At 42.0% G+C, this 18,763-nt stretch overlaps 1 protein-coding gene across 1 annotated transcript in view; it reads left to right on the forward strand.

Annotated features, from left to right (window-relative positions):
* The first annotated feature begins 2,811 nt into the window (after window positions 1-2,811).
* The window catches only part of LOC149459873 (alcohol dehydrogenase 1-like), a 32,762-nt gene continuing 16,810 nt past the window's right edge, over window positions 2,812-18,763 (forward strand). The window contains exons 1-5 of the mRNA XM_089680568.1: window positions 2,812-2,957; window positions 9,007-9,108; window positions 11,268-11,409; window positions 13,680-13,767; window positions 16,110-16,329. Coding sequence (XP_089536694.1) covers window positions 2,940-2,957; window positions 9,007-9,108; window positions 11,268-11,409; window positions 13,680-13,767; window positions 16,110-16,329 — 570 coding nt within the window. The 5' untranslated portion in view covers window positions 2,812-2,939. The remainder of the gene's footprint in view (window positions 2,958-9,006; window positions 9,109-11,267; window positions 11,410-13,679; window positions 13,768-16,109; window positions 16,330-18,763) is intronic.

Raw genomic sequence — 18,763 nt, forward strand, 5'->3', positions numbered from 1 at the left:
TCTGTACCAAGGCCAAAGATTCCAGGGTATATAAACTTTTGATCAGGGCCATTTGAGTGATTTCTGTTATTAGCCAGACAAACTATGTTATATGACTGTGTGTATGTGATATGATTATGCCAAACAACTATGTGATAATAAATGGCTTCATATAATCATTATCGTTAACCGCTTGCCGCCCTGCCACTGTGTATATACGTGTGCAGGGCGGCAGTGGAGCGCAAAACCACGTTTTAAAACGGGTTCCGCGCTCCCGACACTTTCGCCGGCAGGGGGCGCGCGCGTGCTCCCGCCGACCCGCGGGTGACACGATTTGATCCAGGAGGGATCAATCATTAGATTTCAGCCAGTGATTTCTGGCTGAAATCACATGATCGGTCCCTGTCCTATCCTGTCCTGTGTTGACATATACACAGGGCAGGATATGATGTCATTCTTCTCTGCCTGGACACATTCCGTTTTAGACAGAGAAGAAGACACAGTAAAAGTGAGTACACAAGCACTACACTACAGTTAGAACACACCTAGGACACATTTAACCCCCTGATCGCCCCCCCCCCCCAGTTAACCCCTTCACTGCCCTGTCACCAGTGTCACTGATCAGTGAAGCGATTTTTACTGATCAGTGTCGCTGGCGACTTCCGATAGAGTTAGTGCCCCTCCCAGATAGCGCCAGTTTGCCCGCCAGTACACCAGTAATCCCGTTTAACCCCTTGATCGCCCCCCCCCAGTTAACCCCTTCACTGCCCTGTCACCAGTGTCACTGATCAGAGAACCAATTTTTACTGATCACTGTATCAGTGTCGCTGGCGACTTCCGATAGTGTTAGCGCCCCTCCCAGATAGCGCCAGTTTGCCCGCCAGTACACCAGTAATCCCATTTAACCCCTTAATCTCCCCCCCCCAGTTAACCCCTTCACTGCCCTGTCACCAGTGTCACTGATCAGTGAACCGATTTTTACTGATCACTGTATCAGTGTCGCTGGCGACTTCTGATAGTGTTAGCGCCCCTCCCAGATAGCGCCAGATTGCCCGCCAGTACACCAGTAATCCCGTTTAACCCCTTTATCGCCCCCCCAGTTAACCCCTTCACTGCCCTGTCACCAGTGTCACTGATCAGTGAACCAATTTTTACCGATCACTGTATCAGTGTCGCTGGCAACTTCTGATAGTGTTAGCGCCCCTCCCAGATAGCGCCAGATTGCCCGCCAGTACACCAGTAATCCCATTTAACCCCTTAATCTCCCCCCCCAGTTAACCCCTTCACTGCCCTGTCACCAGTGTCACTGATCAGTGAACCGATTTTTACTGATCACTGTATCAGTGTCGCTGGCGACTTCCGATAGTGTTAGCGCCCCTCCCAGATAGCGCCAGATTGCCTGCTAATACACCAATAATCCTGTCTAACCCCTTGATCGCCCCCCCTTAGTTGACCCCTTCACTGCCCTGTCACCAGTGTCATTGATCAGTGAACAGATTTTTACTGATCACTGTATCAGTGTCGCTGGCGACTTCCGATAGTGTTAGCGCCCCTCCCAGATAGCGCCAGTTTGCCCGCTAGTGCACCAGAAATCCCATTTAACCCCTTAATTGGCCCCCCCCCCCCAGTTAACCCCTTTCACTGCCCTGTCACCAGTGTCATTGATTACAGTGAACAGATTTTTACTGATCACTGTATTAGTGTCACTGGTGACTTCCGATAGTGTTAGAGCCCCTCCTAGATAGCGCCAGTTTGCCTGCTAATGCACGGGATTTTTTTTACCAAAAACATGTAGCAGAATACATTTTGGCTTAAATTTATGACTAACTTTGAGTTTACGATATATTTTTTATAGCTGAAAGTAGAAAATATTGTTTTTTTTCAAAATTTTCGTGGTTTTTTTGTTTATAGCGCAAAAAATAAAAAGCGCACAGGTGATAAAATACCACCAAAAGAAAGCTCTATTTGTGTGAAAAAAAGGACGTAAATTTTGTTTGGGTACAGCATTGCATGACCGCGCAATTATTTGAATTAGTGCAGCGCCAAACAGCAAAAAAAGGCCTGGTCATTAAGGGGGGTAAATCCTCTGGGGCTCAAGTGGTTAAATAAACAAGTTTTTTGGTATGATCAGTCATATTTTTAATATCAATGCCAAAATTTCACAATATCTGCCAGGGTATGAAAACTTTTGAGCACAACTCTATATCGATCAGACACTATACTAGCAATGACTGTGATCAGCGACCGATAGAATGCCCGCACACTAACGATAGCTGACTTTGGCTGGGATGGACACTAACTGACCCTGGTGCTGTCTGAAGCTATCTGATATTGCTAGTGACAGTAGTACAGATCAGTGAAAAATACTACACTGACACTGTACTAATGGCACTGGCTAGGTGACAGGGGTGATCAAAGGGTTAATGAGGGCAATCAAAGGGTTAAATGTGCCTAACTAAGATGTATGGGTGCAAACTGTGCTGCTTTTACTCACAATGATGTTCTCTTTTCTCTTCCTGAACCGAAAAGGGTTCAGAAAGAGAAGAAACCGTTATATAGATCTACCTGTTTTTACAAATCTGTTTGATCTGTTTGATCTGTCATTGGTTGCATGCAATCAGCAGGGTCCAGGACAAAATCATGGGCCGGGATTCGCTAGCAAACTGGTCCTGAAGCCAATGACAGCTTGGGTAACTGGGGGTTGGAAGAAGACCGTGATGTACAAGTACGTGATTGTGCCTGTACAAGGCGCCCGTCCTAGCCACAGCAGTTCCACCTTAATTGGCAATGCACTCTCACGTCAAATATAAATATTTCAGATAAAAATTAACTTGCAAAGTCCAAAGTACTTGGCCTGAAGTAGTGGCATTCGATTTTAGGTCTAGAGGGATTGACTAAAGAGACGTGCTACTAAACTGCACACAAGAAAAGCTGGCTAAAGGGAAGACAGTATTATAACAATGAGTACTACAGGAAAGGTAGGAATTTTCAGGCTCAGTACATAAAAACCTTAAAAATTAATCATGATTATCTTAAATTATAAGGAGTATTGCTAATTACAACACTAAATCAAAATTTCCACTTCTTGGTAAACATGATTGAACACACATTTTGAGTTATTCTAGTGTTTTTTTTAAAGTATATGTGAACTTAAGACTTTGCAATTATTCCTTAAAGTTTTTCTTGGATTGTGTCCAGTTTGGTAGTTTTTTATTAAGGGGAATATCTTAGGCACTTGTCACAGGTGTCCCTATTGGAAGTTGTCCCCTGACTTGCTCTTCTGGTGACAGTTGTAAAATTTAGGATTTCTCATCACTTTCTCCCTTGGTGACAATTGACAATATTTACATGATATACTGAATGATCACAAATTATTCACAGCAATGAGGTATACCAACACATTAATAAGATCATTTAAATCAAGCTGATTTCTTTTCTACTGTATGTATTTCTAAAAATAATAACACTAAATGATACTGACTATAGTCATCAAAACGATACTTTTCCTTTAACTTGTTTCCCACAAAGCACCATCTGATCGCAATGGATAATTTTGACACTTCATTGCTGAACAAGCAATATACACTGTGCAGAAAAGTTTCCCTATTGTCTCCAGTATCTCCACAGGGATATACTGTATATGGTGCCAAAGATCTCAATCTATGCTTCACGTAAACTTACAGACCAGTTAGTATACCATTTGTTGTAGCCAAGTTAGCCACTTCAGCTCCGGAAGATTTATCCCCCTTCCTGACCAGGCCATTTTTTCCGATACTGAGCTGGGTTTAACTGACAATTGCGCAGTCATGCAGCGCTGAACCCAAATTTAATTTATGTAATTTTTCCCCCCACAAATAGAGCTTCCTTTTGATGGTATTTGATTACCTGTGTGATTTTTACTTTTTGCGTTATAAACAAAAAAATATTTTGTATTTTCTATTATAAAACATTCAATAAAAAGTTAAAAAAAATAAAATGTCTTTATCTGGTACAAGAGGAAGTGATGGATTGTATTCCCAGCTCTCTTCCTCCCTGCCCGACAATCTGCGATGGTCGCCAGGACTTGGAGATCTGCTTCTGCTGTGACAGTTTACAGCAGAAGCGACCCTACGGAGGCACACGCGCACCCCTCGTGAAGCGGAAGTGCAAAATCACGTATATATACATGATTTTGCACAGGAGGGACGCACTGTAACAGTAAAACCAGGGGCGGACTGACCATTTGGAAACTCGGGTACTGCCCGAGGGCCCAGGGTCAGTAGGGGGCCCCATGAGATGCCCCTGGTACCTTTTTCATAGGCTTTTTTGAGTTTGGGCAAGAACACAGGGGCCCCATGATCCCCTATTGCCCGGGGGCCCCATGGGTTGTCAGTCCACCCCTGAGTAAAACTGCTATAGGGCAGACAGCAACTGGTTAATGAAATCACTCCTAACAAGAAGGATCATTTAAAAACACAATTTGCAGGACCCAAAGCAGCATGGCTTTACTGAAAGTTGATCATGTCACTACTAAACTGGTTACATTTTTTACCACTTGCCTACTGGGCACTTTCACCACCTTCCTGATAAGGCCAATTTTCAGCTTGTAGTGCTGTCGCACTTTGAATGACTATTGCGCGATCATGCAACACTGTACCTAAATGAAAATGTTATCATTTTTTTGAGACATACATATAGAGCTTTCTTTTGGTGGAATTTAATCACCTCTGTGGTTTTCTATTTTTTGCTAAACAAACAAAAAAGACTGACAATTTTGGAGCAAAAAAGACAGGCATCACTGATGGGCACTGACATCATCACTGATGGGAACTCATATGTGGCACTGATGGGTATTGATAGGTGGCACTGATAGGTGGCAATGATGGGCACTGACAGGCACTAATGGATACTAATAGAGTGTACTGATGAGGGGGCCCTGACAGGCTGCACAGATGGGCACTGACAGGCATCATTGATGGGCACTAATGGGGCTGCACTGATATTCAGGGCACTTATGATCAGTTCCCTCATTATCAGTGTACTGTAGATGTCTCCTCTGAAGATTTCCGCTCATCAGCTCTTCTGTCGATAACTGGCATTTCCTGTTTAGATGTGATCAGCTGTGATTGGATACAGTTGATCACATGGTAAAGAACAAAAGTCTTCTGCTCTTTACCGCGATCAGTGATCAATTGTGTCCTAGGGACACAGTGCACCACCGATCACAGCACCGCACCCCCGGGCATGCGTGGCTACAGTAGAATGACGTCATATGATTTACTCCGAGAACAAGAAAGCTCCCACCCATCTGTCATTTGCCAGTACGACTGCAGGAGGCAGTTAAATATATCACTAATGTTTTGGACAGGAGGGTGCTGTGGACATAGCCTATCCTGATTTCAGCAAAGCAATCGATACAGTTCCACATAAGAATCTCAGAAAAAAGTTGGGACCCTTTGGTGGTTCAGTGGATCTGCAATTGGCCATAGGACAGATATGAGAGTGTGGTTGTTCATTCAGAACAGAGACTAGTTACTAGTGGTGTACCACAAGGCTCTGTACTAGATCTTTGTCTGTTTAATCTCTTGTAAGTGATATAACTAAACATTTTGTGGGTAAGGTATGTCTTCTTGCCTGTAACTTGGACCATGACTTAGCATTGCTTGAAGATTGGTCAAAGTAGTGGAAACTGCAGTTCAAAGTTTTTAAATGTACAATAATCCCTTAACAGATCACAATATTGGGGGTACAGTGTTGGCCAGCACTACAGAGGCAAAAAAATGGTTGGTACTTATTTAAGATGATTGCAAAATGAGCAAATAGTGTGGCCCGGCAGTGGAAAAAGCTAATAGAATTCTAGGATGGATCACTAGAGGGGTCACCAGCAAGGTCCTGATTCCCCAATATAAATCTTTCATTTAGATCTCATTTTTTTAACCTCTTCACACCGGCTGTACACAAATGTGCGGCCTCCCGGCGTCTGGGCCTAGACGCTGAGTGGGTGCACATTTGCATTCTATTAAAAAAGGACATATGTGCCGAGAGCGCGCGCCCTGCGCGCTCCCAGCACACATGTTCGGTACTCATGGAAAGGTCCCGATCTGCTCTTTCGATCAGGAACTTTCCCGATCATGTGACCGCCGTGATGGCGCGTCACGGTGGTCACATGTCCCTAAACCCCGCCCCATCTCCCGGCTTCTGGACCCCTTAAAGGTTCGGAAGGCGCCGCGTGAAGGGGTTAATCAAAATTTTTTTTTATTGAGAACAATTTAAGAACTCTGAAAAACCCCTTCCTTCCCTTTTACCCAATGTGTGCCTAACAGTGAGCATATACAGTGAAGCACAAATACACGCTGGTAAAACTTAAGATATACATGTGGATCAATACAGATAGGTCACAAATTAACAGAATTCAAAAGAAAAGGATGTATATCATCCAATAAACACCAGCTATTGATATTAGGGCTTCTATTTCAAAATTAAGAGATCTCTCTAGAGCTCTTTCCATGGCTAATCTGAGTTATATCTCACTACACATTAAGGAGCTGAGTAAGACCTAATTTAGAATACTGCGCCCAGTTCTGGGGACCTCTCTTATAAAAAGATATTGATAAGATAGAACAGATTTAGAGATGGGCCACAAAAAAGGTGAAAGGTCTGAGGGATAAAACATATCAGGAGAGACTTCAGGAGCTTAATATGTACAGTCTGGAGGAAAGAAGGGAAAGGGGAGACATGACTGAAACCTTTAAATACATCAAGGGAGTGAATACGGTTTAGGAGGGTAGGATTTTCAATATACTGTAAAGCTATGATCAAAACACAGGGACATGACCTCAAATTTACAGGAGTAGAGTTCAAAACGAATCTTAGAAAGTTTTCTTTTCTTACTGAAAGAGTAGTTGATGCTTGGAATACACTAGGAAAACTAGGCAACCACCTAGTGCGCACTGCCACCTAGGGGCACCTGGGTGCAGGACAGGACCAACACTCTCTCTGTGTGGCCTATGGATCTCTTGTAGGAATTCTTCTTTTCTCTGCAGAGTCCTCCTCTTCGCATACACAGGGAATAATGAGGGAATGATGGTATTTTTATGCTGCACAATTGTCTCACAGCCTGTCCACATACATGACCATGTATATATTCAGTATTCCATGTAGCAGTGAAGTGCTGGCTCCCCCTAGGATGAGAAGTGATGAAATTAGTCCAGGACCCCGGGTGGTCAGATGTCTCTGAACGAAGGATTGGTCCGTACATCTCTGGTACACACACTGGTACACACAATCCTCTAGCTGTAACAAGGAGCCGGCTAGTGACTGGAGCGTGTCCTGCTCTGGCTCTGCCTTCTTCTACACAGCTGGAGCCAATCAATAGGCAGGGGTGTGCTCTGGTTGCAGTGTTAACCCTATGCGAGTAGGATGATCGGGGCCCGATGTGTATGAGAGGGATGCGGTGTAGTGCTGGAAGGCCGCCTGTCCTCACTAAGAGCCGCAGCCTGGACTCCACACCCTGACAGGAGCCATCAGAGGAGAGCCACGCCTAAAAGGATAATGGGTAATGGAAGTTACAGGTGGATGAGGGGGGCAGATAATGGTCGGAGCAGATTTTGATTGATCGTGTGGGACGCCGCCACATCATGAATGATCCTTCAGCTGAGGGGAGGGATGGTAGAGGAGGAGGAAGAAAGGACAGAGGGAGATGCCGGGTGTCTGGGGCCAGTGTAGCAGCTGAGCTGCCGCTCCTTCCAGTGTTCTTCTCAGGGATGCTGATCACTGTGGAGTTGTATAACTCTCTCTCTCTCTCTCTCTTTTTTTTTTTAGTTTCTCTGTCTCTAATACAGTTAAGTTATATTTGGTTAATATATATTTTGTGTTTAATATTGGTGCTGCTGGCATCTTTTGGCACCTAATTTTGCAAATTAAAAGAAATTTAGCAGTTTCATGTTTTGTTGATTTAATATTTTCTACTGTTTATAATAATTTTTTTTTTTTATGGTGCAAGTAGCTGGTCTTGCCTAGGGCACAAAATAGTGTAGCACCGGCCCTGCCCCCGCTGCTGTCTCAGCCAATGAGGAGCAGGACTCCTGGGATAGCTGAGACTCCAGTGCACATTGCTGGATCGAGATGGGGCTTAGGTGAGTGTTAGGGGGGATGCTGCACACAGAAGGTTTTTTACCTTCATGTATAGAATGCATGAAGGTAAAAAAACTTCAAGCCTTTACAACCACTTTAAGGGCAGTAGAAAAAATATGGGTCACCAATATGTCTTTTCTGTCTGCTAGGGCTGAACGTATCCGAAGACAGAAACAGAAATCTTTTTGCATTGAAAACAGCTCACATTTCAATGTTATATACTTCAGTAAGGTACTGCAGAGAACAGTGTATATGGGAAACATGCAATTTTCCTGAAAAAAAAAACAATTAGAAACAATTTCTTTATTTATCATAATACATTAAAGTGAAATCTGATTAGTTGCTATGGTTTACAGCACTTCAATAAGGTTGCAACATTCCTTATTGCACTGAATAAGCCTCAAATGTCTAATAGTGCCACAACAAAATGCCTGATTGTACCACAACAAAATGTCTGATAGTACCACAACAAAATGTCTAATAGTACCACAACAAAATGTCTTATAGTACCACAACAAAATGTCTAATAGTACCACAACAAAATGTCTAATAGTACCACAACAAAATCTCTGATAGTACCACAACAAAATGTCTAATAGTACCACAACCACAACAAAATGTCTGATAGTACCACAACAAAATGTCTGATAGTACCACAACAAAATGTCTGATAGTACCACAACAAAATGTCTGATAGTACCACAACAAAATGCCTGATTGTACCACAACAAAATGTCTAATAGTACCACAACAAAATGTCTGATAGTACCACAACAAAATGTCTAATAGTACCACAACAAAATGTCTAATAGTACCACAACAAAATGTCTGATAGTACCACAACAAAATGTCTGATAGTACCATAGCAAAGCATCTGTACTCTTCTCCTTAGCTGCACTTTTATTTTGTATACAGGTTATAAAATGCAAAGCTGCTGTGGCCTGGGCCGCAAATCAGCCGCTGGCAATTGAGGAGATCGACGTACAACCACCAAAAGCAGATGAAGTTCGGATTAAGGTGAAACTTTTTTGTAATCTGTTTTCTAATTGCATACAAATCTTTATATGCACTGTGGAAAACAACATAAAACGCCAATCTGTTCTAATATTTGCATCATGAAATTACAAGTTGGTGTGCAAGGTCAACTCAAGAGTATTAAAGAAAAAAAAAGAGTTCAGGAATGGGCACACTTTTGCTAGTATATAAAAATGTTTTCAAAACAACAATGGAAACCAAGTTTTACTCAATATATACTGGTGTTTTTCAACAGGAGGTAAAGAGACCCAGGCGATCATGTAAACGGAAGTATTAAAGCTTGGCCATTTGCTTAAAAAATTATGGACTGTTTACCTATGCACCCCTTGTCCACCACTCACCTACACCTTTTGTTTCATGAAGCACGTCTGCACCCCTGTTGCTTTTGTACACTTTATGTCTACACTCTCTGTCCCCTGCACATCTCCGCACCTCTCACCCATCTCTCACTTCTGTACCCCTCCTCCACCACTCACCTCCACACCCCTGTCTCTCTTGTAGACCACTCAGCTCTGCAATCCCTGCACCCCTTGTCCACTCTTCATAACCCACTCACCTCTGCACTCCTAGTTCATAGCTCACCTTTGCACCTCTTGTCCTCTGCTGACCTCTGTGCCATTAATCCAAAGCCCATTTCTGCACCTCTTGTCCACCACTCACTACTGCCTTCCCCTTCTTCCCCCTGCACCCCATTTCCACCACTGCTACCCCTCTACCCCTCTTCTACCACTGCTCACCCCTGCACCCCTCCTCCATCACTCAGCTTTGTAAGACCTGCACTCCTTGCCCATTGTGCATATCTGAATCTTTTGTTTCACCTCTGCATCCCTCTGTATTACTTGTTTACTACTGACCTCTGTACCTCTCATCCAATTCTCATCGCCACGCCTCTTGTCCATCACTCATCCCTGCCTCCCTTTGTTCCTCTGCATTCCTCTTCCATCACTACTCACCTCTGCAACCCTTGTACGCTTCTTCCACCACAGCTCACCTCTACACCCCCTGCACTACTCCTCCACCAATGAACCCATCTGCACTACACCTCTGAGCTAATCTGTGCTCCTGCACTTCCCTACCTCCCAGCACACATGGCACTACACTTCCCTGATTCCCAGCAACCCTGGCAATGCACCACCTGCCACCCAACACCCCTGAGACTGTACTTCATCTGTTGTCACATCCTTCTCAGTAGCCAGCACTATGCAAGGTGCAAGCAAGCTGTTCTTGCCACCGCTCTGCCTATACTCCCCTTCTCCGCCGCCAGAGCAGATGAGTAAAAATCATGGCAGGCAGCAGCAGCAGCTTTGGGGCACAAGGCAAGAGATGCGGTACATGTACACAGTGTGGTGACCCATCCAACTGGATACAAAGAAAAACAAACAGAGGGCGCACCGGCCTAGTGCATTATAGTAAAAAATGTATTGGAAGGATAAAAAGTAAGTATCGTGCTCACAATAGGCAAACATGTCAAAGGCACATCACACTAAACAGCGGTTTCCAATCCACATTGCACGTAAGTCCAAAAAATGGAACCATGGACTTCCAACAGGCTAACGTGTTTCAAGGTCTCAACCTCTTTCTCAAAGCCACCTGGTGGCTCTGAGGAAGAGTTAGTCCAGGGTTTCATTTTTTGGACTTACATGCAATGTGGATTGGACACTGCTGTTTAGTGTAATGTGCCTTTGACCTGGTTGCTTATTGCGAGTATGATACTTTTTATCCTTCCAATAAATTTTTTACGATAATGCACTAGGCCGGTGCGCCCTTTGTTTGTTTTTCTTTGTATTCAGTGACATTGGACTATCCCGGTCCGTTGAGGGCAGCAAGGAGTGCATTTTCCAGGATATCTGTGATTTTACCATAACCCTAGCCGAGTCCATCCAGAAGCGCAGGAGTACAGAGTTTGCTGTGTTTTCGTGGTGACCCATCCAAAACAGGTCTGCAACCAATATACTCTAAGGGATTGAACATATTTTGAAAAGCCAGTATAAAGGAAAAGTAATGTTGAATAAAAGCACTTTTGGGTTTAACCAAACATTTTTTGTGTATGAATAGCCTTTATTATATCAAAATAGTTTAGTCAACATCAAATAGGTTTAGGATAAAGAACAGGTACTCTTTCTTCTTTTTAAAATCTTCAGATGGTGAGCACAGGAATATGTCGGACAGATGATCATGGAATCCATGGTACTCTAAAAGGGATACAGTTTCCAGCTATCTTTGGCCATGAGGGAGCTGGAATAATTGAAAGTGTTGGAAAAGGCGTAACCCATTTAAAACCAGGTATTTTAATTTTGAGAAAATGTTTTGGAAATCAGTTTAAAATGTCCAATAAATCATGTGTAAACACAACTATAAATTAGAAAAGTGAAAAGGCCAAAAGGGATGCAAAAAGTGCAACTAATTAAAGTACATCTATTACTGTTTCTTTGTTACTATGCACTTTCTGTTTCCGGCATACAAACCCAATTAACCATGTTTGGACTTTTACAACTTGAGTTTCATTTATTTTTAATACTAGCTATTCAGCGAAACAATTACACACAGTACCTATCATCTTGATGTCAACGTAGATAAAATGTACATACTGGAGAGCAAACACTGTCTTCCATTTTGGAAAGACCACTCCTAGGTCCCTGGAGTCCATACATCACATGGTCAGTAGTGCAGATCAAAATATGAAATCAAAGAAATTGATTTGATAAAATTATTAGAGCTCACTAAGCTGTTACTGTTCCACTGTGGTGCGATACTGCATACATGTTATGGTTTGGTATTTTGTGTTTGGTATTGATGTGTGTTGCAATAAGACAGCCCATTCATCAAGAATGAGTTACCAACACAGCAATGGAAGAAACCCCTGACCTGCTGTTTTTTAACAACCTTGCATTGTGGTGTGCTCCCAGCACCAATGACACTGCACCTCCCTGCCTCCCAGCACTCATTACACCGCAACTCCATGTCTCTCAGCAACTCTGAGACTGCACTTTCTACCACCGAACACTCCTGAGACTGTACTTCCCTGCCTTCCAGGACCTCTGATACTACACACCCTTGCCTCCCAGTACCCCATAAACTACAGTTCCCTGCCTCCTATTACCCTGGCTCTACATCTCCATGCCTTCTAGCAACTCTGTCACTACACCTCCCTGAATCCCAACACCCCTGACCCTGTGCCTGTCTACCAGTCACTGCAGTCAGCATCCTCCTGCCACCCAGAAAACCTACCACTAGCCCCACCCCCTCCCCCACGTCCCCAACCCTTCTTCACACATGTCACATTACATCACATCAAGAGAGGAGGAGACATCGAGCCTTGAAGTTTGCTCTCTGCACCCTCAGCATTTTGCTCCTTCTGCTTCCACCTCTGAGGTGACATTACCTCCTTCACAGTGCAACCTATAGATGCGGGTCTCCGGAGTCTTTGGAACATACAGATCCTCTCCCAGATGCTGCATACTTACCTAACCTGCTGCAAGACCCCAGAGAAGACCTTTAAAAATGGGTGCTTTCCAAGTTTTCCTGTTGAGTTGACGGCTATGGTATAGATAAAAACACTTATGGTGCCTTTTTTTATCTGGAAATCAGCTAATTTGGCTGACTTTTCCTTAGGACTGTTAGTGGAAACAATATGAACTAAGTTGATAATGGCTACTTCGAATAAAAATCACAAATCAAAGATTTTCCGTTTGTTTGATATAGTGAACTCTCAATCACGTTTTCCTCTTCTAAGACAATTGACTGTGGTGGAATTATTTCAATCACTTCTGATTGACCAAACAAATATCTGCATGTGTCTAGAGAACCAATCATAACTGAGATCAATTAAATAATTCAATGATTGAGTTTTTAATTGATCATTTACATAACACATACTGTAGATTGTACATTAGATTGATATTTTCAGTTGATTGCAATATACAGAATAATACCATATTTGTTACATTGATATTTTCATCAATGATAAACCACTTCTTTGTGATCGTCTGTGTATAATTTGATCAAAAATTGCTACATGCATGGCCACCGTAGGGTACTGTGTGCCTATGACTGGTAGTCTCAGGTGATTTAGAGTGTGATTTGATAATGTCACTGCTGCTGCTCAATTTTTCTCTTGCTGGAGATAAAGCAGTGCCTGATGATCTGCAGACAAAGATTTACCTGCTTCTATTTTACTTTATTCATTTAGTATATCTATATTTTCTGAACATTTCCAGCTGCTGCCTATTCCTCAATCAGTCATAGTGTAGATGACCAGTAATCAGGGGGACAGCTATGACATGAGGAAGCAAAGTTCTGCCTCTACCACAATGGCCATCTCCACACAGAGACACAATACAGAGCAAAGCATAACAAGTCAGTAATCGGATAAAGATCATTTCATTTCCTCATCAAATGTGCTGTAGTTTAATATGGTATAATATGTTATAGCTTGCAACCTTATGCCATATCTTTTTAATTACGAAGAATAGTATATTGAAATAAAGTATACACTAAATTTACAACTAAAATAATGTATTCACATATTCACATAATTTTTTTCATATTTTTAGGAGACAAGGTCATTCCACTTTGGCTTCCTCAGTGTAGAAAGTGCACTACTTGTATACACCCTCACAGCAACCTTTGTATGGAATCGAAGTAAGTATTAGAAGGCACAGATTTTATTGAAGTTGTGTGTCTCATCTGTCTACAGATTTGTTTCCCTTATCACAAGCAATATTTTTGTTCAGTTATACTGCCTGTGGACCATACTTCTGCCTGTGATGCAGACTGGTGTACATTCTTCACATCTGTAAGAAGCCAAAGAGTAGAACCTAGTGGTGGCATAATGTGCAGTACACATACTAGGGCCAGTTTAGACAGGAGCCAATTAACCCACCAGCATGTCTTTGGAGTATGTGAGGAAACCAGAGTAAACCCACACAGGCACAGGGAGAACATGCAAACTGCAGGTAGGTTGTGATGTGGCTGGGATTTAAACCAATGACCCTAGCACTGCCAGACGGAAGTGTTAACCATTTAGCCACTGTGCAATGCCTAAGAACATGCAAAAAGCACATACGCTTAGACACATGTGAACGAGGCCTAAAACGTTTATCCAGGTAAATGTCAAAACCTTTGTCTTTTGTTATATCTGTGCAAAAAATACCTATTGATCTTGATAGAATTTCAAAGCTGTCCTGCATCTTGTGCTCTTTGCCTGTACTCAAAGGGATTATTTAGCCCTCCTAGTTCTTATCCTGGACTACAAGTTAATTAGTGCCTATGCTGTGGATAAGAAGACAGTGGGAGTAGTAAGGTAGTTTATCAAAAGACGATAAGCAGGGCTGGCACTGTTTGGCCTTGTGTTGTTAGCATATTTCTGGCTAATCAACAAGTATTTTTCTGTACTTGCAGGGTCTTAACCACTTCCCGTCTGGCCGCTGTATATAAACGGCTGGACGGTGACAGTGCAGGGGTGGGTTGTCATTCATTGGATTGTGTGCGTTCCCTGGGAGCGCACGGCACCGCGATCTGGTACCCGCTGTGTTCGGAGGACACCGATCGTTGTACGAGACCTCTGTGTGAGGTCTCGATCATGTGATAATTGATTGGCTAATCAGTGATCACATGACTAGGTGTAAGCAAGATGTCACTTCTGCCATCACTGCTTACTAAGTTTGAAATTTGTGAATGATCACAGAGATCACATGGTACAAGGCTATTCACAACAGCCTTGTACCATGTGACAAGCTGTGACCAATCACAGCCCGCACAGTATTTCTCAATGGCTGCAAGAATGCAGCCAGAGAGAAGGAGAAATTATTGCTTTTACAGCCTTTATGGGTGTAAAAGCAATCAGTGTAAAAAAAAAAAAATCTTCATCATCCCCCACAAGTAGTACAGTGTCACTATGGTGACACTGTACAGCTAGGGTGACAGTATCTTAAAAAAAAACAAATAATATAAAAAATAAAATAAAAATGTAAAAAAAAATTTCAGAAAAATTATAATTTTTAGTTATAAACTAATTTGGGTTATTTTCTTTACTAAAAAGATAACTGAATAAATTTTGGCCAAGATTTATGAAGAAATATTATTTATTTGCAAAATTTTATAAGAAAAACATTTTTTTCAAAATGTTTGGACTTTTTTATTCATATAACAAAAAAAATAAAAATCCCAGTGGTGAATAAATACCACCAAAATAAAGTTTTATCTGTCTCAAAAAATGCTAAAAAATTCATATGGGTACAGTGTTGCATGACTGCGCAATTGTCATTCAAAGTGTGACAGCACTGAAAGCTGAAAATTGGCCTGGACAGGAAGGGGGTAAAAGTGTCCAGACATGAAGTGGTTAAAGGAATAAAATATGGGGTAACGATCATATACTGCTTAGATGTATTGCATAGTTTTTTTTTATTTTGCCTTGACATACGTTTTAAAAATAAAAGACCAATATATGTTGTGCTGTGCTTGGATTGTCTGTCTACCATTATGAATAGTAAAACTAAACAAAAAAAGGGAATCTTTTTTATTGTAAATGTCACATTGTGTGTTGCACTGCTGTGAGGTGACATGCAGACACCAGCTGCATTTTTCTACACTGTAATACACCACATAGAACACCAGTGTTGTGGTGTAAACAGGACAAATAGAAAACAATTATTTCCTATGTGCCATAGTCATGGCCCATCTTTGTCCAATGCAGAAAAAAGCAGGTCACTGCACACAGTGTGAGCAAGCCCTTGATGCTACATTTGTGTGTACAACAATACACTGCATATCACACCAGTGCTGTAGTGTAAACAGGACACATAGAAGACAGTTATTTTCAATGTGCCCTAGTGGTGACCCACTGTTTATCCGATGCAGACAAAAGCAGGTCACTGCACACATTGTGAGCCCTTAAGTCTGAAACCCTTTAATACATTTATTATAGTAAAAGCAAACCTTAAATGTTATGCATGTCCTTTTGTTCCCTTTTATTTTACATACAGGTTTTGTGAACCACAGAATGTAATGCCTGACAGGACATCAAGGTTTTCATACAAGGGAAAAGTTGTGAATCATTTTTCAAGGTGCAGCACCTTTTCCGAATATATTGTCACCCCAACTAATGCTGTTGCAAAGATTGATGACAGAGCACCCATGGAGAAGATTTGTCTTTTTGGATGTGGGTTTCCAACAGGATATGGAGCTGCTGTCAATACTGCTAAAGTATGTTCTCTTTGGGTGGGGGGGTAGACCTCTATGACTTAAAGCAAATATATCACTAATGATAATATATTAAACTTTAATAAATTCATAGTATGAATTTGTACATGCAAACACATAATTTGGCCTTTCTTCAGTCACAAACTCACTAAGTTGTCAAAGCATGGCTAATATCTCAAATTAAATCTGCCTTCTAAGAAAGGCATCACATGTTGTCACATTTTCTAAGGTTGTCTAGCACAGAGAAACGGGAGATCAATGTCCTGGTTAAGGTGAAAGGAAGAAACCACCTTGGGAAGAAATTAGGCATTAGGTCTGAGGACAGCCCTGTCTCTGTATAGCATCAGAAAGGTTTCTTTGCAAGTTACGGCCACTAACTTAGAAACTCCTTGCAGAAGTGATGGCAATAAGGAATGCAACCTTGAGAGTAAACAGAGGAATATTGCTGTAGGTTCAAAAAGCACTTTCTGCATATTCAACAAGACATACGGGGGTACAACGTGGGCAATATCTTGTACAAATGCTTTCACTAAGCAACGAAAGGCAAGCAGTCTTTGGAAGAACACCACTAGAGCTAAATGATTGTCTACGCCTAAATGGAGAAAAGAGAGGATTAATTTCACAGGGTAGTACTTCCTGAGATGGAATTTACTTGCTTTGCACTACATGCCTTCCCAGGTGCAATGGTACACTGTGCAAGAATTCAATTTCCTAGCATTCTAGAGCCTAGGGATAAATGATGCAGATAGGTTCTATCCGTCAGGACCAGGGCTTCAACAGCCAGGTCATTAAAGCCAAGGACCAAAAAGCATGTTTTGGCCTTTGCCAAGAGTCAAGATGGCCGTGGCTGGTTCGTATATGCACAATGGTGTGTGCTCCAGCTCCGGCCAACATGTTTCATCTCAGCTGTGCCCCCTGATGATGTCACCTCTGACGAAACACATTGGGCAGAGCCAGGACACACGCATGCGCGAACCAGCCATGACCATATTGGTTTTTGGCAAATGGTCTGTATATGTGATTTGAAGTGCCTGCTCATCACCTATCCATTGTAAGTGCATATACCTCATTAACTCTGTATATGCTACTGGTTTACACTGTGGAGAGTGTTTCTTTTTTTCTTTCAGGATGTCATTTTAAATTAGTCCAATTTTTTGAAAAAGTTCTTGAGAGAAATTGGACATTCTGTGGAATGCATAGAGCACTGTTTGACCACTCAACGATGGGGGTCATTCAACTCTGGTAAGCCCCCCTCTTTTACACAATGAAGTAGTGTGCAGCTTTACTACAGGGTTCAGAAGCTATTGGGATTCACATCTGTCCTCCTCTTGTCGTATTTAGAAGACTGCTTGATATATCTTCTGGCTCTTCATTTTAGACTTTTGGTTTTTCACTTTAAGCACTCATATATTTATGCAATTTTGGGACGCATGTTTCTTTTGCAATGATTGTGTTATACACATGTTCATGAATTGAATATTATGGTATTGTGATTTTTTTTAACACTGCACTACTGTTTACTATAACTGTAGAAGCTTGACAGAAGAAAAAAGGATCTTGATAAAAGTCAAAGAAATTAGTTTGCTTACCTCGGAGGAGAAAAGATATATCCTTTTTCCAAGGCAACAAGCAAAAAAAAAAGAAAAAAAACTTAAGCATGCTGGGAGTAAGAGGGGTTATACTAGACTGTCTTACAACTTTGCCAATATCCAATCTCCTGAAGGCAGCAGCATAACTCAGTATCTTGGTAGTACTTTGTCCCTTAATGAGAGATTCAAGAATAATTAATGTAATAAATGTTATTAAATCTTTAAACAAGCATACCAATGTTTTTTGCAGTATTTTCATTTATACTCTCCCTACTAGCACCTGCACAGTCTATGCTGTATTTAAGCCCTTTAAAGCTCTCAAGTGCCTGGTGTCATAGCTGATTGCCATATTCAGCACCATGGCAACTGAAGAGAGAAAGAAATACTAAAGCTGACCATACATGTGGAACCAATAGATTTTTCCATCAAAACTGAACTGCACAGAATTGCATCAGATTTCATTCCAATCTGGCTGAATGCAGTCATTGTTCAGGTGAAAATTTCTCCTTTGGTGAAAGTCAAATTAATTATTGACTTTTGTCGTGTGGTGTGGTGCCTACAGGGCCACCCACAACTTGCATTTTTGTTGATTCAGCAGGAACTGTCAGAAATTTGATCCATGCATAGCCACCTTAAGCCTTGGTTCACATACGGTATGTGCGTTTCTGTCGTCCGTGTTTTACGCGGGGCACGAGAGCCCATTCATTTGAATGGACTCCCGTGCCCCGAGACACGCAGTACGGTTGCGATTTCCAGTGCAGGTGGCGTGCCATTAAAATTATTGGCACCCGCCCGCGGGTCCGCATTCTTCTGTGCGGATGGTGTGGCTGCACAGATTTTTGTGCGGA

The sequence above is a fragment of the Staurois parvus genome, unplaced genomic scaffold, assembly GCF_062004578.1.
Source record: "Staurois parvus isolate SC_StPar_1 unplaced genomic scaffold, SC_StPar_1.0 ptg000244l, whole genome shotgun sequence".
NCBI lineage: Eukaryota > Metazoa > Chordata > Amphibia > Anura > Ranidae > Staurois > Staurois parvus.